Genomic DNA, 23,771 nt, shown 5'->3' with positions numbered 1-23,771 from the left:
AGATGACTGAGAAACAAGTGGAAGATGTTTGTATGCTTATGTAAAGCTCATGATATGCCAAAGTATGAAACATTAAAAAAAAAATCCAAAATGGGGCATGCATTCCAAAAAAACCCCCAGCCCTGTGAAGTCTGAGCATGCTCAGTAGTCTGTGGAATGTTACATTTTAGTTGGAAAAGCAAAATGGAAGGCTTTGAAGCGGAAAATGAATTGGGTTGATTGTAGTTTGTATGGTATCCTTGAAGAATAGGTAGCTGCCTTGAATCCTGAACAGTAACAGTTCTGTTGGGGATTGAGGATACGCTGCAATGTTTTTTGCTGTATTGCATTTTGTTTATTATTTATACCTTCCTAGCATGGCCTTTTATAGCCCCTCTTACCTGATGACAAATATTGTTTTCTTTAGGCCGACCTTTGGTTTGTCAGGTTGATTGCTTTCCCCTGTTGTTGGTTGGCAGTTTTAGTTAAGTTGGTTGCTGTTCTTTATCTGTTATTTTTTTCTGTTTGTTGATACGTTTGTTTTCATTATATTGTAATTTGTTGTTTTACTGTTGGCTCCCCTGGGCTCTTTATAGTATGGAAAATCAGGAAAAAATACCAGGGTACAAGAACCTTTGTTTCTAGGTATGTCTGTATAGACACCAGGGTTGGGTTCAGATGTAACAGGAACTGTGGTTTTCCATTATGAGCATGAACTGCAGAAAGCTTCAGGCTGCCCCCTCCCCATTCCTCTTTTGTACACCAGAGGAGAGTGTACAATTCCAAATGTGATTTTAAACTAACCACAGTTCTTGTGAAGCTAAGCCAGAGTAAGACTATTAGCCCTCTCTGTGGAAACCTTACGTTGTGGAACTCCCCCTGCCACACACACACAGGTGTGTGCGGCCCCTTCACAATTAAAGTATCTGTATTTCAGTGAATGCTGAATACATTTTTTTTTGTACATAGAAATATGGTTTACTGATATACATCCCCCCTTCACTGCTTTCACACCTGCACATTGGTTAAGAAGGGGAAGTAGCCCTTCTTTGAAAGGGGAAAGAAGAGGGCTTCATTGCCATGCTAACCACAGAAAATAAAATAATATTTTAGACCAGCTTTTGCTTTAACTCAGTTTCTGTTAACACCATTTTCATTTGGGCTCATCATAGGCTATATGAATTCCTCTACACTGTCCTTTTTTGAATGAAAAATACAGTAATGTGAATGTGGCCATTGAAAGTGATGCAAATTGGGTACATCTGATTTAAATTTCCTGTAAACTTTTACACACACACACACACTGTACTAGGAGAATATTGCGTTCATGTAGAAATGCCCATAGTGATAAATTTCAAAAATTAGACAGGAAACATGCTGGGATGTTTTCAGTCTTTTCATTAAAAAAATCTGTCATCCACTGGGTTCAAAATAGTTGCAAAACATGATTAGACAATATGGCAGTGTGCCTTCAATGCTAATGTGAGACACTAGCAGCTAGAGGAAGAATAGATGGTGGTGACTCATGACTTGCCTATTATGCTGCTGTTCTTCGTTGCAAAATCTAGAATCCCCCAATTAGTTTACTTGCAGCATGCCAGCAGAGCATTGCTTTCTGGTGGTGAAAGAAGAAAAAAAGAGTGTCATCAGGCTGACAGAAAAATCTTACATGTACATCGATTATAGGGGGAGGGCAGTTTCAGATTTCAGTGGCACCCTGTGTGATGCTGAAATCTGGCCCCCCCCCTGCCTCTTACCTTCCATTTTTTTTAAAAAAAATATTTTTATTCATTTTACAATACAAAAATATAAAAACACATAACAAAGTTTTTCACAAATACATTTTTTTGGGCTTCCCTCAGCTCTTCTGCAAATCCTCTGTGCCTCTTACCTTCCATTGGACTTCACAGTTGCAGTGTCCCAGAAACTCAGCACCCAGTGTGACCGAACCAGTCACACTCCCATAGATCCACCTTTGAGGGCAGGGAGATACATTGCTATTATCCCAGTGGAATGGCTGCCCTACCTGTACTTGCTGAGACCAAGTGCAGAAAGGAAAAACACCCAACAAGAAAATGCAAAATGGCTTAACAATGCTGGGTATGCCCTCCGCATCTCTAGATACACCGCCAAATTCCATCAGTCATGAACAGGGTCGTCTATGACACCCACATGATGCCCACCCACAGTGGGAGCCAGTTAGCACAACAGACATGCACCCAGCACATACCCATTGAACAAAAGCACACACACAATACGCAATATGCTATTAGAATATTCCCCAGGACGTATTTGCTGTTTTGTTGTATGTGGTATTTTCTAGAACATTTGTCCACACTGTTGGGATTGGATTCTGGGTTACATCCAGAATAACACTGTAGACCTGTATGCATTTCCCTGGGAGTGAGTTCAGTTGAACTTAGTTGGGCTTACCTCTGAGCAGATACGAATAGGAATTGGGTTAGTTGTACAGTACAACTAACCTTGAAGGCCCTGGTTGTACTTAGGGTTCCATTGAGCCGGTTCTGGAATCCCCAACCCTTGGCTGCCTGTTTTGGTGGGTGAATGGGGCTCATCTACCTATCAGCCACCTAATGTCATTTCATTATGCTCTGGAACTCATTGAATGTTGGGTGTGGAACAAGAATTGTGGTTTGATGAAAATGGCTTAGTGGGCCATACTGGGTTTCCCACTGCCAGTCTTGATCCACTGTTTTTGTGGAATCCACCTAGGAGTACAAAATAAGAAGCTTCATTAACAGTAGCTTCATTGTTCATGCTAACTCTGAGGTGCCAGGGTGCAAATGAGACTGCATATTTAAATTGCAACTATTTTTAGTTTTAAACTGACGTTTAAAAAAATGGAAACTCGTTATTGCCCAGGCCTTAAACAGGCCAACCAGTATGACCATTGCAGTGATGTGACAGCCCACGCTGAAAATTTAATTGTTCCAGTTACTTTTCCAAATCAAATTGCTCTCTGTGCGCACTCGTCCCTGATGCACAGAAAAGAATTCCATTATCTGTTGCAATTCACGCTGATTCACTCCTAGAAAATGTGAACAGTGTTTCTGAGTAATCCTAGCGTATAAAGCATGCCAGTTTACCTCTTCGAGAAAAATAACCTGCTTTTCCTGCTTTTTACATGCATCTATATTTCTAAACATTTTTGGCATATAGTGGAGAGGATCTATTCAACGAGGTTTCATATTCCTTTAGCAGCATGGGACATCTTTCTTCTCCAGATTTTTTAAAGTTCACTACAAGGAATGCAGCACTTCATTAAAGATGTCAATAGCTGCACCAATGTTGTTGTGTTGGCTTGGGGCACACAAAGAAGGCCTTAGCAGAGGGACTAGCTGGCCTCTGCAAAAATATCGGAGACACCGGCCAAAGAATTATATTTGCTGTTCCTCTTTGCTTTCCTCAAGGGAAATTTATTTGGATCCAGCTGAAAGGATTGAATCAACTCAGTTCAGCTGAGTCCGTGTGCTCCTGATGTGCACCTTAATTAGGAAAATGTTGAAAGCAAACACAGGGTTGTACTGATCCTCATTATCTTTTATGATTGCAAGTGCCTCAGTAGTCTTAAACCTCTGGCTTCAGGAGAGATACAGTGGTGCCTCACAAGACAAAATTAATCCGTTCCGTGAGTCTCTTCGTATAGCGGTTTTTTCATCTTGCGAAGCAAGCCCATTGACAGCTTAGCGGATTAGCGCTATTAGCGGTTTAGTGGTTTTTAGCGATCAGCTGTTAAGCGGCTTCTCAGCGGATCAGCTGATAAGCGGCTTAGCGGCTTATTAAAAGGGGGGGGAAGGGGGAAAACCCCGCAGGAACTTGCAAGACATTTTCATCTTGCGAAGCAAGCCCATAGGGAAATTCGTTTTGCGAAGCGCCTCCAAAACGGGAAACCCTTTCGTCTAGCGGGTTTTCCGTCTTGCGAGGCGTTTGTCTTGCAGGGCACCACTGTACTGTTAAAGTCCAGTTTATTAAAATATTGTCCCTTTTTTTAAAAAAAGCATCAACAATAACGGCAAAGAGCGATGTATATGTTTTTGCTTATGTTGTAAAGTACAGTGCCCATGGCAATTGAAGTGTAGGCGGGTTCATGCATGACCCAAGAGCTCTGCAATGTCATGCATACAATCTGGCTTCGGCCTACAATGCCTGGTGTCAGGAATGAGCCAGCTCCTAGTGGAACTTTACAGCCGGCTGCAGAACAGAGAGGGTTAGAATTGACGCAGGCTGAACAGTGGTCAGCGCAGACTCTCCCGGACTTTAGAATGCCAGTTACCAAGGGAATGACTGAGAGCGGGCTGGAACACAGCCAAAGCTCTCAGGAAGTCAAACAGGTGTGAACAGAAATGGAAGCAGTCTGTCAGAAATGGAAGAGGTTGGAGCTGATCCAATCTCTCCTAAAAGTCATTGAATGGGAGGGCTGTTCAACAGGAAGCAAAACAAGAGATGTAAGGGGCGATGGTTCAGTATATTCTGTAGGAACCGGAAGGAGTCTTCTGAAGGGTCATCTTGAGTGATAATGTAGGCGGTTTTGTCCAGAGCCGTCCAGAGCTATCTGTTTTTGCAATAAATATTCCTTTTTAATTACCTACGCTTACTGTGTTATTAAGCCAGGAACTGGACTCCTGACACCTACATACATAACAGCAATCATTATTTTTCATTATATGATGAGGAACACCCTGTGGAATGCCCTCTCATCAGATGTCAAGGCAATAAGCAACTATCTTACTTTTAAAAGACATCTGAAGGCAGCCCTGTTTTTATTGTTTAATGCTGCATTGTGTTTTTAATTTTCGGTTGGGAGCCGCCCAGAGTGGCTGGGGAAACCTAGCCAGATGAGTGGGGTATTAATAATAAATTATTATAAATTATTTTTATATTCAAAATATTTTTAAATTGACTGTAACAGGGCAGAATGGGGCAAGGTGGGCTTATGCATTCTCCACTGATGCATGCAGGGGCCAGGAATGGAACTCCCATACAAAATTGTTCCCGGCTGTATGTAAAAGTATGTAAACTGGTTAAACATTCATTTTGATACCTTACAGCTAATTCATTATGCTCTGAACAAATAAGTGGTTCATGATACTCCCCTCAACTCCAAACCTCAAAATTTGAGAGACTGCCGTTCATTCCTTGCGCTACAATTTGACAGCAGCAGGACCTAGTATAAAAAAAATTAAGATGACTTTGTGAAGGTTCCCTAAACATAGCAGACACGCATTGTGTTAACATAAATAACATAAATAAAAAGAAGAAAAGCAGAGAATCTTTCATAACTATAAAACTGAGACAAAACTCAAACCCTCCCTACCAGTGATAAACACGTATCAATATCACTCATAATAAAACCACAATCCTGCAAACAAAAGCTCGGCAGTGTTAATCCAAAATAACAAATTATATTTTAAAAGCAAATTCTAATGAGAATTGCAGTTTATGATCTTCATTTCACATTTCTCTTTCTTGATTGTTTTCCTGTCTTTTTGAGTCTTCAGTAAAAAAATCAATTGTATAAGCAACTTGGCCAACTCAACAGTGCAACTCAACAGAGGCATAGCTGGGGGTGGGGGGAGGGGAGAACGCTGGGAATGCCCCTGCCCCGGGGGCCCAAGCGGCTAGCTACACCACTGACTCAACATAGGTACTTCCGCTATGGACCTCTGCAGACTTCTAAGGAAGAAAAGCAGAGCTCATGCGTGATTTTTTTGAAAGCGGCAAAACCAGGATACTATACTGTTACATGCCACCCCCAATCTCCACAGCAATGTGGGATTCCAGGGAGTTTCAGGCGCTCTTTACCCACCAAGGTCTGAGTTTCCTTTTGGACAATGAGTCACAGCAGAGACTTACACATATTTACAACCTGAGCCTACAGTGGAGGCGTTCAAAGCATTGCACTCCGAGCAGGTTTGGTTTCTCCCATAGATGCAGCCTTGGATTCAAACTGTCAACCTACATTGTGCTTTGACTCCCGCTTTCTCTGGCCTGCCACCACTTGCAAACTGCGACTCTTCCCCCCCCTTCAGTTTACATCATCCCCAAATGCAATCCTGAAACTCCCTCCTAGAAACTGGCATTGTGTTCTGCTCCACCTGTTTGCTGGCTGGCACATAGTCTTAGCTTTGCTAATGCGTTTCTTAATGGCTCATCACCCTTCTCTTTGTTAATGGCCATCTCTCTAGGCAATTGCTTCATCAGTAAGGCAGCCTGGCTTATATCTGAACATTTGCTGGGTTCAGGGGTTAAAAGGTCTGTCACCCACATACACATAACCAGGGGTCAGCAAACTTTTTCAGCAGGGGGCCAGTCCACTGTCCCTCAAACCTGTTTGGGGGGGGGCAGACTATATTTTGAAGGGAAAAAATGAACGAATTCCTATATCCCACAAATAACCCAGAGATGCGTTTTAATTAAAAGCACACATTCTACTCTTGTAAAAACACCAGGTAGGCCCCACAAATAAACCAGAGATGCGTTTTAATTAAAAGCACACATTCTACTCATGTAAAAACACCAGGCAGGTCCCACAAGTAACCCAGAGATGCATTTTAAATAAAAGGACACATTGTACTCATGTAAAAACACCAGGCAGGCCCCACAAATAACCCAGAGATGCATTTTAAATAAAAGGACACATTCTACTGTACTCATGTAATAACACACTGATTCCTGGACCGTCCGCGGGCCGGATTTAGAAGATGATTGGGCCGCATCCAGCCCCCGGGCCTTAGCTTCCTCCTGTTAGCAGTTCTGTTGGAATATCTTTATGCCTAGACCAACCAGTGTGGTACCGATGGGAAGAAAGGCTGGATGAGTGAGATCTTGACTGCTTGGGGGGGGGCATTGCATAAACATTGCACAAACAATACCTCTGTGTGTGTGCACCTTTATATCCGCCTTCTCCAACCTGGTGTCCTCCAGATGTGCCAGCCAGCATGACTAGTGGTCAAGGATTATGGGAGTTATAGTCCAAAACATTTGGAGGGAACCAGGTTGTACAAGGCTATACAGTGGTAACTTGGGTTAAGAACTTAATCCGTTCCGGAGGTCCGTTCTTAACCTGAAGCTCCACTTTAGCTAATGAGGCCTCCTGCTGCCGCCACGCTGCCAGAGCACAATGTCTGTTCTCATCCTGAAGCAAAGTTCTTAACCCGAGGTACTATTTTTGGGTTAGCAGAGTCTGTAACCTGAAGCGTATGTAACCCGAGGTACCACTGTATGTGTGTGTAAGAATAAATAGTTATGCCCTTCCTCCTATTAGTGGTAATAAAATTACCAGTGTGGACCCTCAACATCAAAACAACCACAACACCTATGTTAATTTGATCAAATATACATACATAAGCAAACTTCTTACCTCAGGCCCTGACCACTACTGGAATGTGGCCCCTGCCAGGTTGTCCAGAAGGTTTGGGGAGGTTTCCTACCTCTGATGTATAGGATTGCACTTAGTCATCCAAAGCAAACATTAACTAATTGGTACAGGTGAAAGATTTCAAGGTGCATTGGATCATTGTCATATCTTAGATAATTATGCTTGACTCTTTTTGTTGCTTCCTTCCCTTGAGGATAGTGTCAGAAATCTCTACTGGATTTAAGTGAATTCAATACATGGTGATTTTCCCTCACTCATTCTCTCTCTTTCTCTCTCCGTCTCTCCTGACATTCAGTATTTTTTTAAGTTGTTGATTTTATGATGTAATTCTGGAATTTCCCAAGTATGCTCAGAAGGGCAGGTGACCAGTTTTCTTCCAGCGTGGTCTTTGGTTGCTGCGGGGAGGGAAGGAGGAACAAATGAATCTTCAAGCTGTTTCTCCCCTCAAAAATATATCAATGTAAATTACTTCTTCTCTGCTTTTCTAAGAAACTTGCATTAAAAACAAAGCCCAGACAAATTATAGAAACAATAACCTACAATACAAAGATAATTTAAAAGTTGGCAAAGAACAATAAAAGCGTTAGACAGAGCCATAAAACACCTTATGAGATGGTTTGTTGTGCAGTAAATGTGCTGCTGCTATTCGTTGCAGGGAATCCAAATGTCTTTCCCAAAATAGCAGTTGTGCTTAAAGAGAATCTGCATTTAAATTACAGCATTTTGTTGCTGGAAAGATTACGCCCCACCCTCCGCCACAGTCAAGGATGTATATCAATATTTGACATTTATGTGCAACAAATATAGCAGCCAACAGAAAGCATAAATGAAAAGACAGTTATAAGGAAGTATATGCTGTGAAATTATTAAAGTTATTTAAGGCAGGTGTGAGAAGACCACTGAAGTACCAAATTTAACATCTCCAACAAGTGACTCTCTTCCCACCCTCCCCACCCCTGACCCAGTTTTTCAACATTTAGAGCATAGTTTAGTCAAAATTAAACACCATTGATTTCAATGAGAGAGATTTGAGCACATGCTGAACTTAATCCCCCCTCCCGAAGTCAACAGAATTTAAAAGTGCTTAATCAGACCATTTTTGTGGCATGGTACTTTCCTTTGCTTTAGGAAACCTGGACCTTGAACACCTTGGCTGCCCATAGAATTTGTTTTAGGATGCTTCCCTGAATACCAGAACAGAGACCAGCATTCAGGTTTTGAAGCTGGCGAGTGGGTGGGTGGGTAATAATCCTCAAAATTTGAACATCTCCTATGAGTCAGTGGCCATAGCAGTATAGTGACTCAAACCCTGGAGAAAAATCAAGCTTCTAGTCCTCGCTGTGCTGATCAGCTCACTGGTGTCTTCACAGGCTGACTACCTCACACATTTCCTGCAAGCCAAAATGTGGCCCTCTGCTCCTCAGAGGAAGAGTGTGCAACATATGTAATTAATAAATGGTGGCTATGGAAAGTTTCCACCCTATGGCTTTCCTCTGTGAGTTTCCTCTGCATCTCTTTGAGTGGAGAACTCCACTTGAGGGTATGTTCACATTACTGCTTTAAAGCTCAAATTCTCTGTGTTCCCTTGCTGCCCCATGTGTAGGAACCACTTAGCAGGCTTCCTCAACCTCAGCCCTCCAGATTTTTTTGGCCTACAATTCCCATGATCCCTAGCTAGCAGGACCGGAGGTCAGGGATGATGGGAATTGTAGTCTCAAAACATCTGGAGGGCCGAGCTTGAGGAAGCCTGACTTAAGGACTCCAAGCTGGTTTGAGAAAAAAGTCATTATACAGTAGTATTTTATAAAATAAAAAGGAAGTACAGGATGCATATGCTGAACTGAAAACGCAAACACAGCCTGAGTCACATTTCCATTTCTCTATGTAAGTCTGATCCATATCCTGCTACTTTAACTCTGTGTGGTATATTCACTCCGCGTGTGTTTTGATGCTGCTTTCGCAGGGAACTCAATTTCGTTACCTGCTGATTCTGCAAGGACTCCTTTAGAGACCCCTCAACAGGAAAACGCATCACTGCATCCAGCTGGGAACAAAAATAAGGCCACAGCAGGTGAGACAGAAATGCCAGCGCTGCCAAATTCAGGTACAATACAGGCAGGGATGAAAACAAAACAAAAAAATGTTTTCAAACTTTAGTGAAGTTGTACAAGGAAGTGGTTCTCAACTGGTGTTAACCACATGTGTGCAATGACTTAATTCCCAAATGTGTCATGCCCTAAAGTTTCAAGAAAGTTCTGAGTATTCTCGGCAGCTGACTGTTTACTTAACCTTTGATTCTGCTGGAAGAAGTGAGAAAGTTGTCTGTGCTGCAATAATTCTACAGATGCAATACTGAGCCTGGTTATTTAATAGTTGTGTAAAAGAGAATTTCAGCAGATGGTGCAGAGCTGAGAAAGGCTCAAAAGTTCTTTTTTCTATGTGACTGTTGAAGGTACAAGATCCCTGAATATAGTAACACCTAACCTCTCCCTTCATCAAAGGAGGGTCATTGCATCTTACACATAGTACTTGAGTTTAAATGGCAAAATAATTGTGTTGTTGTTTAGTCGTTTGGTTGTGTCCGACTCTTCGTGACCCCATGGACCAGAGCACGCCAGGCACTCCTGTCTTCCTCTGCCTCCCACGTATGATTCATCAAATAAATGACACTTGCATATTTAAATTTCCTGAAATAAATATTTGGGTGCTCATTGGAAAAATAATAGGCCCTTACCTTTTTGTGAATTATGGAGAGACTTAGCCATTTAAAGAAGCGGTGGGGAACAAGTAGCCCTCTAGATGTTATTGGATTCCATCTCTCAGCAGCAGCATCAATGGTTTGGGCTGACAGGAGTTGTAGTCCGACAACATGCAGAGCATCACAGGTTTTCCCATCCCTGTGTTTAATTTACTTTTGCCTAGACAATGCTCTAAACAGCTTTGTGCCATTCGTAATTGACTATATATCTTTTTGTAAACCACTTTGTGGTTTTTTATAGTCAAGCAGTATATAAATTTTATGAAATAACAACAACAAGAAGAACAACAACAACAATTTATTGTTTATACCCCACTCATCTGGCCCGGTTTCCCCAGCCACTCTGGGTGGCTTCCAACTGAATATTAAAAACACAATACAGCATTAAACATTAAAAACTTCCCTAAACAAGGCTGCCTTCAGATGTCTTTTAAAAGTATGTTGCTTATTTCCTTGACATCTGATGGGAGGGCGCTCCACAGGGCAGGCACCACTGCTAAGAAGGCCCTCTGCCTGGTTCCCTGTAACTTCCCCCATACCTTACAAATGTCATACAATGGTGATCAGTGAAGGAACTGCCAGAAGGCCCTCAGCACTGGACCTCAGTGTCCGGGCTGAACGATATGGGTGGAGATGCTCCTTCAGGTAAACAGGACCGAGGCTGTTTAGGGCTTTAAAGGTCAGCACCAACACTTTGAATTGTGCTCAGAAATGTGCTGGGAGCCAATACAGGTCTCTCAGGACCGGTGTTAAATGGTCTCAGCGGCCACTCCCAGTCACCAGTCTAGCTGCTGCATTCTGGATTAATTGCAGAAATAATAGTAATACAGTCGTACTTTGTCGAACAGCTTAGTTCCCGAATGTTTGGACTCCCGAACATTGCAAAGTGACTGTTCCAGATTGGGAACTATTTTTGCTTCCTGCAGCCAATCAGAAGCCACACTTTGGTTTTCGAACGTTTTGGAAGTCAAATGAACTTCTGAAATGGATTTCTTTCAACTTCCAAGGTATGACTGTAGTGATATATGCCATCTTAATCTGAACACATTTTTTTAAAAAATAAAGTAAAAATAAATGCTACAGCTAAGGAACCATGAAGTGGTTTCTAATACTGCACTTCAAATCAGTGCCTTAAGGTTTCCCTGCTAACCAATATGCCTGAAAAGCTACAAAATGGTCAGATGATATGTAACCACATTAATAGCGGAGAATGTTCCATTTCACTCTGTGGACATTACTTCCAAGCAAACATGTAGAGGATCAGAGTGGTAGAGAACATGATAACGTGTTCTTTTGTTGGAACAACTGGTGTGAAATGCTGGAGGACTTCTAACCCTGTGATTTTTTTTTAGCGGACACAGATGTTCAGAACAAAACAAATCTATTTCTTGTGGGGCCCTCAAGGTTGCACAAATAGCCTGTTCTTAAAGTACCTATTTTTGTCACTTTCAGATCCTGCTCTAAAACCAGTGGCACATTTGTTTCCTCTATCCCCACCTCCAACTTCTATGGACCTTCCACATTCTTTACGTTCAAATCCACCAGTATTGCCGAGTGTCAAGGTAAACGTTAGATTCATAGATTTAGAAGGGAACCTTAAAAATAATCCAGTTGACCCCGCTGAAAGTTCTGCTATCAAAACAGCTTGCACCCAAGTTCTTCCTAATTTTCAGTCAAAAATCCTTGTTCTTGTTTGAATTTGAACTTGTTGGTTTGGGTGCAGATTTATACATATAAATAAATGGTTTTTTAAAAAATTGTGTCCAATATTTTACATATTTTTGTAACTTGTCAGGAATAAGCAAGGACCAAACTGCATGTTATATTATTCACTCCTTTTTAAAAGCGTGACTAAACTAGCCACTGTTGCTTAAAAGAAAAGAAGCCACGGGTGCCTTGATTCAGTGTCCTCTTGAAGTGGATCAGAGCACAGCAGTGATTTCCCATTGAAATTCACCCTCCCTCCCCAGGTGCTATTTGCCCATAAAAATGCTGTTACATATCCTTCAGGGTCAAGTAGAAATGGATCTGTTGTTTGACAGGTGTGACATCCCCTTGGTGGTATTCAGTGGAGTAACCCTGCTACGTCTTCTCTTTCTGAAATCTCTAGCCTGGCAGTTCTCCCATCCCTCAACAGGAAGCTATTCCTAATCTCCTCACTGCAAGCCTTTTGTGGGCCCCAGAAGAAGTGGAAGCTGTCACCAGCGGCTTCAGTGAGGAAAACCGAATTAGTGAAGGCATGTTTGCCATTGCCTACAAAGGTTGCCGGGACAACAATTTATACATGGTTAAAAGACTAAAAGAGGTAGGTGACTTTCTTCATTTAAGCCATAAATTCAACAAAAATTAGAAAAGCTGGTTAGAAACAGGTGTGCCGCTGAATTCTTACAGTGGATTCTTGAAACTCCCCCTCTTAAGACCTCTGTTGATTTGGTGGAAGCCCCACAAGCACAGAATTGGAAAATCCTATGGAAAGAAAATAAGTACAGTGTAATTAAACCCAGTGTTAACCATACAGAGAGGATGGCTTAGTGTCCAGGCCATAACCAGCCTGACAGGTTAGAAGTGCAAGCAAGTACATGTGAGGCTAAGTACATGCTAAGGGGTCAATCCAGCAAGCAACATGCTCCCCTCTGCACACTTTCTTTTCAATACGTGGGGTGGGCACAGCTGTTACCACAGCAAGCGGCTGGAGTCCTGAGATATTTGGGGGGTGGGGACACACATCTGAGTGGCAGAAGGAGGTGGCATAGGCTCAGCAGAAGGCAGTGAACTGAGTGTATCTGGAGGGATGGGATGCTCCTCTGCTAACTGCCTGATCCTTCCCTGGGATCTTCCTCTCCATGCCCGAGGCCACTGGGTTCCCCCTCCCCCCGGATCAGACACCTATTGAGGTTTGGAAATAATGACCTGGAACACATTGGGACATTCCCTAAGACTATCCAGCACCAGCTCTTTGAGTTCCCCCACTCATCCTCCGGCTTTGATCACCCCCTCTATGACACCTCCATAGGGCTCATGGCACTTAGTTGGATATCCCCTGTATGGATTGAATGACATTTGTAAAGTGCTACAGGGAACCAGGCAGAGGGCCTTCTCGGTAGTGGCACCCGCACTGTGGAATGCCCTCCCATTAGATGTCAAGGAAATAAGCAACTATCTGACTTTTAGAAGACATCTGAAGCCCTGTTTAGGGAAGTTTATAATGTTTGATGTTTTATCACTTTTTTATTATTATAAATATTCTGTTGGGAGCCGCCCAGAGTGGCTGGGAAAACACAGCCAGATGGGTGGGGTATAAATAAATTATTATTATTATGCACAAAGGAGCAGATTTCTAAGGGGTTGGTATACTGATTAAGTTAAAAGATATCAAAGTTAAAATACCAACTGCATCACCTCCATTCTCAACTCAGCATTTTAATATTAGGCTCAGATTAGTGCTACTGAAGCTTAGTTATCTGCTTAAGATAGCGGACAGTGGATATATGGTTTATTAGAATATATACATATATTCATCATTTAAACGGAGTTGACTATTGGGGCAAAAAATAAATGTATTCTCTTTTTATGCTTCACAGCAAAATCAGACACAAAAACTATTCCGTACAGAGGTACAGATCTGCTTCCGGTATGTAGCTACACAAAACTTGATGGTGTCTGCTCAAATGGCTTCAGTTTACTTTGTGTTTGAATTATGCAAATGAGCCTTTTTTTTTTAAGAAGCTCTAGGAGGCATTGGATCTTTTAGCCCCTGCAGGATGTTTGTGGGGGGGGGGAATGGTAAATAAGTGATGGCTGTTTTGGTATTTCTCTCATATGTAACTCAAATGCACACATTCCAGGCTGTTACGCAGTCTTTGAATAATAATAATAATAATAATAATAATAATAATAATAATAATAATAATAATAATAATTATTTATATCCCGCCCTCCCCAGCCGAAGCCAGGCCCAGGGCGGCTAACAACAATAAAACAGTACAAAAGTACAGCACAAACAACACTATAAAATCATTCATTATAAAATTAATTCAAATCAAGCCACTGGCAACCATTGGGCCAGAGCTCTGCGAAGATTGCCGAGGGAGGGAGTCAGGCTGTGCCCTGGCCAAAGGCCTGGTGGAACAGCTCTGTCTTGCAGGCCCTGCAGAAAGATGTCAAGTCCCGCAGGGCCTTAGTCTCTTGTGACAGAGCGTTCCACCAGATTGGAGCCACGGCCGAAAAAGCCCTGGCTCTAGTTGAGGCCAGCCTAACTTCTCTGTGGCCTGGGACCTTCAAGATGTTTTTATTTGAAGACCGTAAGTTTCTCTGTGGGGCATACCAGGAGAGGCGGTCCCGTAGGTATGAGGGTCCTAGGCCGTATAGGGCTTTAAAGGTTAAAACCAGCACCTTAAACCTGATCCTGTACTCCACCGGGAGCCAGTGCAGCTGGTATAGCAATATTTATTGCTGTGCCTTTGCTTGTTGTAAAATCTTTGAAAATAATTAACTGTGATTAAAAGCTACTTGTCTGTCAGAATCAAAGATTTTCCCCATTATGTCCACTGCACTCAAGCTCTGGGCATTTCCCCAGTCCGCTTGGAAGGGGAACAGATGTGCATTTTTTGAACAGCCAATAGCTCAAGGAATCCCTGATCTAGCAAGATCCAGCTCGAAAGCATGAGAACCTTCCTTGATTCACCCAGATTGTTCCTGTAATTCAGGGTACACGAACTGATGCACACCCCTAACAAATACACTGAGAGGCAACTGTTTATTTATTTATTTGATTCCATTTATGAAACACTTCGCATGAAATATCTCCATGTGATCTCACAGTAAAAATGTTAACAATAAAGACAGTTTTTAAAATCCCATATCTATCTGTCTGTCTGCCTCCTTGTGCACACTTCATATGTAAAAATATTTTCAGATTCAATACAGATACCAGCTCTTAGTAACTATAAGAAATAATTTTGTGGTCCTTCTGTAGCATGCAGTAGAAAAGTGTCAAGTAGGTATGTGTGTTTGTATGCACAGTTTAATGGAGCTCCACTATGGTCTGCATGCAAAAATAAGTCCCTGTGCTGCCTGAAACACTTCAGTTCAGTTTTAACATAGCAGTGAAGTCGTAATTCAAATATAAGCATGTCAGAAGGGTTGTTGACATACACATATTTTTAGACTTTGAAAGTCATTTCAGTATTTGGAGCAGAAGCCCTTGACATACACATATTTTTAGACTTTGAAAGTCATTTCAGTATTTGGAGCAGAAGCCCTTGACTGGCTAGTGTACTTCACGTGCAGGAAGCAGTAGTGATGAATTGAGGTGGGGGCGGTGCATAAACCTGAGGCAAATTTTCGTTCTAATCTCACATGGCAGCGTGTAGAGCGAGAGAAACATCTGAAACATCCAAGACTTAGTACTCTCTACTGACCGAAAGGATTGCATACCGAACTGTGAAGATAAGGGCTGGCACAACCCATTTTGCCGCCTGAGGTAGAACAGGAAATCTACCCCCATCACTTACCTCCACTGTTGCAGTATGCCTCTGAATGACAGTTGCTGAGCATCGCAGGTTCAGAGAGTGCTGTTTTGCTCAGGTCCAGCAGGGCTCTTCTTATGTTCTTAAGCAGGCATCTTAAATTCTGGTACATTATGTTTTCTCACATATCTGTTCAAATACCCTTTAGGAGTTGCCATCCTAACATTCTGCAGTTGTTAGGCTTTACTGTAGAAAGTGGATTTCACTGCCTGATATACCCTTACATGCCTAATGGATCGTTGATGGACAGACTACAGTGTCAGGTAAGCAACCAGTTTGCATGCTGTGTCACAGTTCTACAAAAATACTGTGTTAAAAGCTGACATACTCTAATGTACTATACCAGGAATAGCCAACATGGTGCCCGCCAGATGTTGCTGGACAACAACTCCCATGATCCCCGGCAGCTGGTCTTGCCGACTGGGGCTGATAGGAGTTGCGGATTTCAGCAACTGGAGGGCACCATATGGCTATCCTGTATGATGCTAATGTTGCCCTGGCTGCACAGATGAGAGGAAAGGCACTTTGGCCACAGTCACTGGCCATTTATTCTGACTCTCACCATTTTACAAACAGCTGCTTCCCTGTTCCTTTTAGAAAGAAGACAGCTGCAGTGGCCAGTCAGTTGCCAATCACTGTAGCTATAGAGATGAAGGCAAAAACAAGAACACCATAGCCCCAGCTGCTAGCCAAAGGAGGTTGGATTGTCTCCTTTTCAGCAATAAAATAATTTATTTATTTATTATTTTGGTGTATACCCTGCCCATCTGGCTACATTTTCACAGCCACTCTATTTAATATTCCCAACAGAATATTAAAAACACAATAAAACATCAAAGATTAAAAACTTCCCTAAAGAGGGCTGCCTTCAGATGTCTTCTAAAAGTCAGTTGTTTATTTCCTTGACATCTGATAGGAGGGCGTTCCACAGGGTGGGTGCCACTACCGAGAAGGCCCTCTACCTGGTTCCCTGTGACCTCACTTTTTGCAGTGAGGCCAGAAGGCCCTCGAAGCTGGACCTCAGTGTTCGGGCTGAACGATGGGGGTGGAGACGCTCCTTCAGGTATACTGGGCCGAGGCCGTTTAGGGCTTTAAAGGTCAGCACCAACACTTTGAATTGTGCTCAGAAACGTACTGGGAGCCAATGTAGGTCTTTATTTTTAGGACTTCAAATTAAGTTTCCTTTAAATGTAATTATATGCGTATATATATATATATTGCTCAGAACTTTTGAGATGGAGTGGAACTATTGAATCAATGAATGATATTAAACTAAGTAGACATGCTGACCCACATTCTTTTTGTAACACATAGTCTGCATACATACCATACATTTAAAGCACATTTTCTCCCCCCTGCCAAGCATCCTGGGAACTGTAGTTTGTTAAGGGTTCGAGGAATTATAATTTGGTGAGGGAGTAAACTGCAGTTCCCAGGATTCTTTTGTGTGTGTAGCTGTGTGCCTTCAGTGTCTGATTTGTGGGCATCTCTTGGCATTGGTCCATCTAGCTCAGTGTTGTCCACACGGACTGGCAGCAGCTGCCCAGGGTTTCAGGCAGGGGACATTCCCAGCCCCACCTAGAGATGTTGGGGATTGAACTTGGGACCTTCGGCGTGTAAAGCAGACGCTCTGCTGCTAGACTATGGGCCTTTCCCAAAGGTCACTGAGTAATTGGTGGTGTAGGGGCAGAAACAAGTTCAAACATTTGCCTGCGTCAGGTATTGAAAAGGTTGCACATACTTTCACATAGGGAAAATTTTTACTGCCACAAGGTGAGTCAGGGCAGGATTTGTCTGTCAGCTTCTGCTTGTGGTTTAAGAAACTAAAGAAGTGTATGACTAGTTCTTTGGACTTGTGATTTGTGAAGAGTAGCAGCCCCCACCTGAGCCAACATTTTTTGAAAACTGGGGGTGGGTGAGGTTAAAAAAGCAGGATGTAGCATGGAATCTACTGATTAAAGGGGGGGGGGGAGGAATACCGTAAGGACTGGCCATTCCTAGGATGTGCTCAGCATAGTTCTCTTGATGCCCAGTTACGGAATCTGTGCAGTATTGGAGTTCGAAATCTGTTCTGCTCAGATAATCAATCCGAAAGTAACAGTAGTGTAATGACTTTTATTAGGTATTGTACTGCTGTTACCTTTGGACTTATTCCCCTAATGAACCAACAACCAGACAAGTCCATGTCTGTATTTTAAAAGAGAGAAACTATTCCCTCCAGTCCTGTGAATTGTTTGATCCCTGTGTTGAACCAGCATGAGATTTAATTGTCCACCTATCAGAAAATTTGGGCCAGCAAAGAGCTTGATTACTCCTACAGAGAAAGGTACGTTGATGGTCACAAAATCTCTACCCTTCTGTTGCAGGGTGGTTCTGAACCACTAACATGGGAGAAACGCATCAAAATTTCTTTGGGCCTTGTTCAAGCTGTTCGACACTTGCATCACTTAGGAATTATTCATGGAAATGTGAAAAGGTGGGGAGCTGACTTTAAAACACTGTTCTCTTCTTTACGCCATCAAAATATATATTTCAATAAGCTGGTGAACATTTTCAATTGCTTAAAGATTTTGTTGCAAGACAAGAATAGAAATTGGTTCCATTTCAGTTCATTATTGGTTTCAGATAGATAAGCATATATAATTGCAGACTATTTGTGCAATGATGGACATGCCTACAGCGTCTCTTGCTTTGTACTACAGTTATAATTCAGCTGTATTGAAGAGCAATAAGCTTGAAATGTGTTTGTGATAGGATTAGCTATCTTTGTTCACTTACTGGAACTTTCTGTTTTCTAATTCTTTGAAATACTTCTTTCTTTTGCTAGGACTGGAGATCAGAATTAGAACCGATTTATCACCAAGTAGTATACTTATTGTAAATGAAAAGTACATGTTTCCCTCATTTGGCTGGCTGAGGGTGTGTTTTGCAAGGCAGAATCAGCAGGCAGTGTGGAAGTGGGAAGAATCCTTTGCCACTGGCTGATTATCTTTTGCTGGTTTTAGCCCATTTCCATCCCAGTCAAAAGTAAGCCCCGCTCAGGGGGCAAGGACTATAGGACACTTATACAGGGAAGAATTAGTGGTTGCCAGAAGAGTAACATTCGTTTCTTCTGCCCACCAATTATTGCTACAAATGTTCAACTAGATTCACATTTTCTTAGGATCTAGGTTTTGCAAAAATCTTCTGTTTGGAGTGATATATTATTTGCCCTAGCGACGCGGGTGGCACTGTAGTCTAAACCACTGAGCCTCTTAGGCTTGCCGATCAGAAGGTTGGCGGTTCGAATCCCCGCAATGGGGTGAGCTCCTGTTGTTCGGTCTCAGCTCCTGCCAACCTAGCAGTTCAAAAGCATACTAGTGCAAATAAATAAGTAGGTACCACTCCAGCAGGAAGGTAAATGGCGTTTCCATGTGCTGCTCTGGTTTTGGTGTTCCATTGCACCAGAAGCGGCTTAGTCATGCTGGCCACATGACCTGGAAAAACTGTCTGCGGACAAACGCCAGCTCCCTTGGCCTATAGGGCGAGATGAGCGCCACAACCCCAGAGTCATCTGCGACTGGACTTAACTGTCAGGGGTCCTTTACCTTTACCTTTTTATTATTTGCCCTACAATTAATAGGAAAATAGGTGCAGTATTAGCACTTTGTCAGGACACTCTTATTAATTAAAAGGATACTTACCGTATTTTTCCTTCTATAACATGCAGATTTTTTCTCCTAAAAAGGAAGGGGAAATGTCTGTACGTGTTATTGAGCGAATGTGTGGTCCCTGGAGCCAAATGGCGCGAGGGGAGGCAAAAAAAATCAGGCAAAAATCAAATCACGTGTCTCGGAGAAGGGAAACCTGAAAAGAGGAAGCTGCTGCTTTCCTGCATTCTGCCTCAGGGTCTTACTGCCCACCCACCTCTGTTTCCTTGCTGTGTTTGCTCAAACGGAACAAAGAGCAGGGAAAGCCCCTCCCCTCCAGGCAAGCAGAGGGGAAAGCAGAGTGTCGTCTCTGTGCTCCGTGCTGCTGAAAACATGCAGGAGGGAGAGAGAGAGAGAGAGAGAGAGAGAGCGAGCTGGCTGGCTTGGGTGGGTAGGTGAGGGAAAACTTTTGCCTTCCTTTCCTCCCTCCCGTTATACCCCTCTCCTGCATTCTTAGCCAGCTGCTTCTCTGCACACCCCTCTCGTGCTCCTTGTCCGTTCTGTGTTTTTCCTTCCCTCCCCACTTAAAATGTGGTTAAAAAGCATGGATCCACATGGATCCTCAGGATCTTTGCATTGGGTCACCCCAAATTCACCATCAGCTCACATGTCTGTGGCCACAGCATGAAGCACAAAAATGATACATCCACTGTTTCATTCAGAATGTTTTTTCCCTTGTTTTCCTCCTCTAAAAACGATGTGCGTGTTATGGTCAGGTGCGTGTTATAGAGCGAAAAATACGGTAAATTAGTTTGCATTATCCCAGGCTACGTTATCACGTTCAGATGTGGATGACTACTATTTCTTGTAGCTCAGTAGTCTTCAGAACTGAGACCCATGTTTGCTTGTTTATTAAGTTTCATTTATATGCTTTACTCAAGGCAAATATTGCATTACACTTTGATTTTATTTTATTTTATAAACTTTATTGAAACTTTAAAAAATAATTGCCAAACACAGTCTTCCAAGACAAATATATGTATAGATGTTAAGTCTTGTGGATGCCATACTGGTGACCGCATGCAAGATGGAGATCCATATTTAGTCCAAGCATTCTAGTGAGTGGGGGGGCATTTCTTTATTGTCTTACTAGATATTTGTAGCGCTGTTTCTGTATCTTAACATAGGTATTGCTGTGGCACTAGTTGAAAACTAATGTTGTAACTGACGTTTTACTTGCACTTCTTATCTTGCTTGCACAGTTCCAATGTCTTATTGGATGAAAACTTTGCACCACAACTTGGACATTCTGGTCTCAGGTTGCAGCCTGCAGAGAAAAAATCTGAGCGCTCTGTGATGAAAACCAAAGTCTTGCAAGCTTCTCTCGCTTACTTCCCGGAGGATTTTGTCAGGCACGGGCAGCTAACGGAAAAAGTGGACATATTTGGTTGTGGAATAGTAAGTTGCCCACCTGTTGTGTGCAATGCTATATATGATCCTCACCTCAAGAGTTTGGCAAGTTTTCATGGAAGTGAATTTCTTATATTGCTTTCTCCAAATGAGTTAGCATAGTGTCAATTTATTTTAAAATCAGACTCTGGGTCTGGAAAATTATAGGTCATAGATCAGTGATAGGACACACTCTTTGCAGGCAAAAAGCCAGATTCTATTCTAGACATCACTAGTGAAATTTTTTTTGGCTGATGGCTCTCGCCCTGACCTAGCCACTGTGATCCACGCGACGGTCACCTCCAGACTGGATTATTGTAATTCGCTCTATGTGGGGCTGCCCTTGAGACTGACCCAGAAACTCCAGCGGGTGCAAAATGCCACGGTGAGACTCCTTACGGGGTCCTCGCTGTGAGGTGCTATACCAGTTGCACTGGCTCCCGGTGGAGTACAGGATCAGGTTTAAGGTGCTGGTTTTAACCTTTAAAGCCCTATGCGGGCCTAGGACCCTCGTACCTATGGGACGGCCTCTCCTGGTATGCCCCACAGAGGAACTTACAGTCTTCAAACAAAAACATCTTGGAGGTCCCAGGCCACAGAGAGGTTAGGCTGGCCTCAACCAGAGCCAGTGTTTTTGCGGCTGTGGCTCCAATCTGGTGGAACGCTCTGTCACAAGAGACCAGGGCCCTGTGGGACTTGACATCTTTCCGCAGGGCCTGCAAGACAGAGCTGTTCCACCACCAGGCCTTTGGCCAGGGCACAGCCTGACTCCCTCCTCTGGCAATCTTCACAGAATTCTAGCCCAATGGTTGCCATTAATTTGATTTGAATTAATTTTATAATGAAATGATTTTAGAATGTTGTATTATTTTATTGTTGTTAGCTGCCCTGAGCCCGGCTTCGGCTGGGGAGTGCAGGATATAAATAAAAAATTATTATTATTATTATTAGTAAAGAGCTCTGCCTGAGATGTAGGATGGAAGCTGTGAGTCAGAGTAGATAATGCTGAGCCAGACTAATTGGAATACTTACACTGAGTGGTGTAACCAACACCAGTGGTTTGCAACCTTTTTGGTATGGCAACCCACAAGTCCAAATTTAATTGATATAGTGACCCATTGATTCATTATTGCATGAATTCTAGACCTTAGGTCTCAGCAGCCATCAGTCGCATGCATTTTAAATGCAAATTAACCAATTTTATAACTTGAGACATCCAATAGGAAAGTGTTCTTAGCTATGAGCACAAGTATTTGGGGCCTGAGTCATGTGAACACCTTCAATTGGTGTGAATGGTTGTGAAAACAGACTAAAAGTGCTGGAGGCAATGCTTGGTGAGGTCAGGAAAGTAAGACTTGCCAATGTTTCAGAGGTAGGATTTCAGTGTTCTTAGTGGCTCCGACTGTCAGAAGAATACATTAGGCAATATTAAACATCCACCTGAAAATTGGCATCCTTTATCCACAGATTTCAATTTCTCTGAACACTGAATTTATTTGTTTACTTCAGTTCAGAAGTTGTGCAATATACACATCCCTGAATATAGCAATTGCTTGTAATGACTGTTTGGTTAATGGACATCTCGTTTGAGCACAGAGAATGAATACTGATATTCCTTTGATCTTAAGGAATAATCCATTCTAAAAAGGGAAAGTATGTAATTATAAAAACAATGTTTTCAAGGTTTTAGGAGAGATACTAACTGGCATGAAGGCAATGGATGAAGGAAGGCATCCTTTTTACCTGGTAAGTTAAGTGTGTGTGTGTGTGTGTGTGTGTGTTGGTGCTTGAAGCAGGATCATTCCCGATAGAAGATCTTCAACCTGGTCCAAAGAATACAATCCTTATGCCGAAATATGTTTTCCCATGCAGATCAGTTCTGCAGTTTATGCCAGATCTTCTCTTTTTAAAATTATTTATTATTTATTTAACTTATATACCGTCCTATACCCAGAGGTCTCAGGGCGGTTTCACAGAACAAAATCAAAATATATAATCGAAATAAAAACAACAACCCAATACCCCCCACCACACACCTACTGCTAGCGGTGGGACCACCACATCCAAAATCCTAGTACTGCCTTTACAAGCCATAGACAGCTGAATGCTGAACTGGATCTGATTGAACATGTTTTTTCAAGTATACATATACTTAGCAAAGTAAACAAAAAAAATATTATTATTATTACATGCTGCATAAATACAGGGCCGTCTTAAGCATATCCGGCGCTGTGTTGCAAAGATCCCTCCGCCCCCCCCCCCGTTTCCCAGAGTTGTCAACTTTTTTTAAGGGGGGAACCCCAAAGTTGTAGGAAAGGTTCCCCAGAGTTGTTGACCTTTTTTTAAGGGAGCTGACACCATGCCTACACATTATCTCTAACAAGCCCTTAGAACAAAATGAAATGAAAAAGCAGAAGAAAATCTAATGAAGTCCTCAATTCCAAAGCAAGACTCATTCAAAACTCAGCATTTCTTCTAATTCATCCTCATGATTCAAATCACCACATATCAAAAAGTTAAAGCAATCACCAGTTTGTTGTTCTTTAAATAAATTGATAAAGACACAGAGAATGAAATTCCCGGCCAATTTGGGCTTAAGTACAAAGCTGATGTTTTCAGATATTGTGGGGGGGGTGGGTGTAAAACGGTGACATCCTGAACCTAAAAAGGACCCAAAACTTGGGTCACAAAGGCTGCAGCCCTAACTGCACTTACCTGAGACTAAGCCCTGCTGAATCTAAAGGACTTTTTGTTGGCGTTTGTTTGTTTCTAACCACTAACTGCATGGAGAGCATTCTCTCAAGTCCATCCTTACCTCTGAACTGAGTCCTAATGGTAGTGCGCCCCCCCCCCAGCTTTCCCCTCCCACACCCTAAATCTGAATGAATCCCTCCTCCACCATTTTCCTCAACGGAAGGGGTGATGTTCTCGGTGCCCTTCCGCCTCCCCGTCCTCCTCGTCCCCTGCGCTGGGCAGCTCAAGGCTCACTTGCCGGGCGGGCTTCCTCAGCAGCCCGCTACTGTCGGGGG

At 42.6% G+C, this 23,771-nt stretch overlaps 1 protein-coding gene across 4 annotated transcripts in view; it reads left to right on the top strand.

Moving 5' to 3' along the window:
- Positions 1-23,771, top strand: part of IRAK2 (interleukin 1 receptor associated kinase 2) — a 32,854-nt gene that overhangs the window by 4,838 nt on the left and 4,245 nt on the right. For 3 of the 4 annotated variants that reach the window (XM_079961723.1, XM_079961722.1, XM_079961724.1), the window contains exons 3-10: positions 9,342-9,449; positions 11,589-11,698; positions 12,247-12,441; positions 13,718-13,767; positions 15,813-15,927; positions 18,031-18,140; positions 20,556-20,751; positions 22,426-22,488. In XM_079961723.1, the coding sequence (XP_079817849.1) occupies positions 9,342-9,449; positions 11,589-11,698; positions 12,247-12,441; positions 13,718-13,767; positions 15,813-15,927; positions 18,031-18,140; positions 20,556-20,751; positions 22,426-22,488 (947 nt within the window). The remainder of the gene's footprint in view (positions 1-9,341; positions 9,450-11,588; positions 11,699-12,246; positions 12,442-13,717; positions 13,768-15,812; positions 15,928-18,030; positions 18,141-20,555; positions 20,752-22,425; positions 22,489-23,771) is intronic. The other variant, XM_079961725.1, reaches the window with a different exon arrangement.

Source organism: Podarcis cretensis, assembly GCF_951804945.1.
Source record: "Podarcis cretensis genome assembly, chromosome: 2".
NCBI lineage: Eukaryota > Metazoa > Chordata > Lepidosauria > Squamata > Lacertidae > Podarcis > Podarcis cretensis.
The sequence above is the reverse complement of the archived record's forward strand: the minus strand, read 5'-3'. Positions and strand labels throughout refer to the sequence as shown.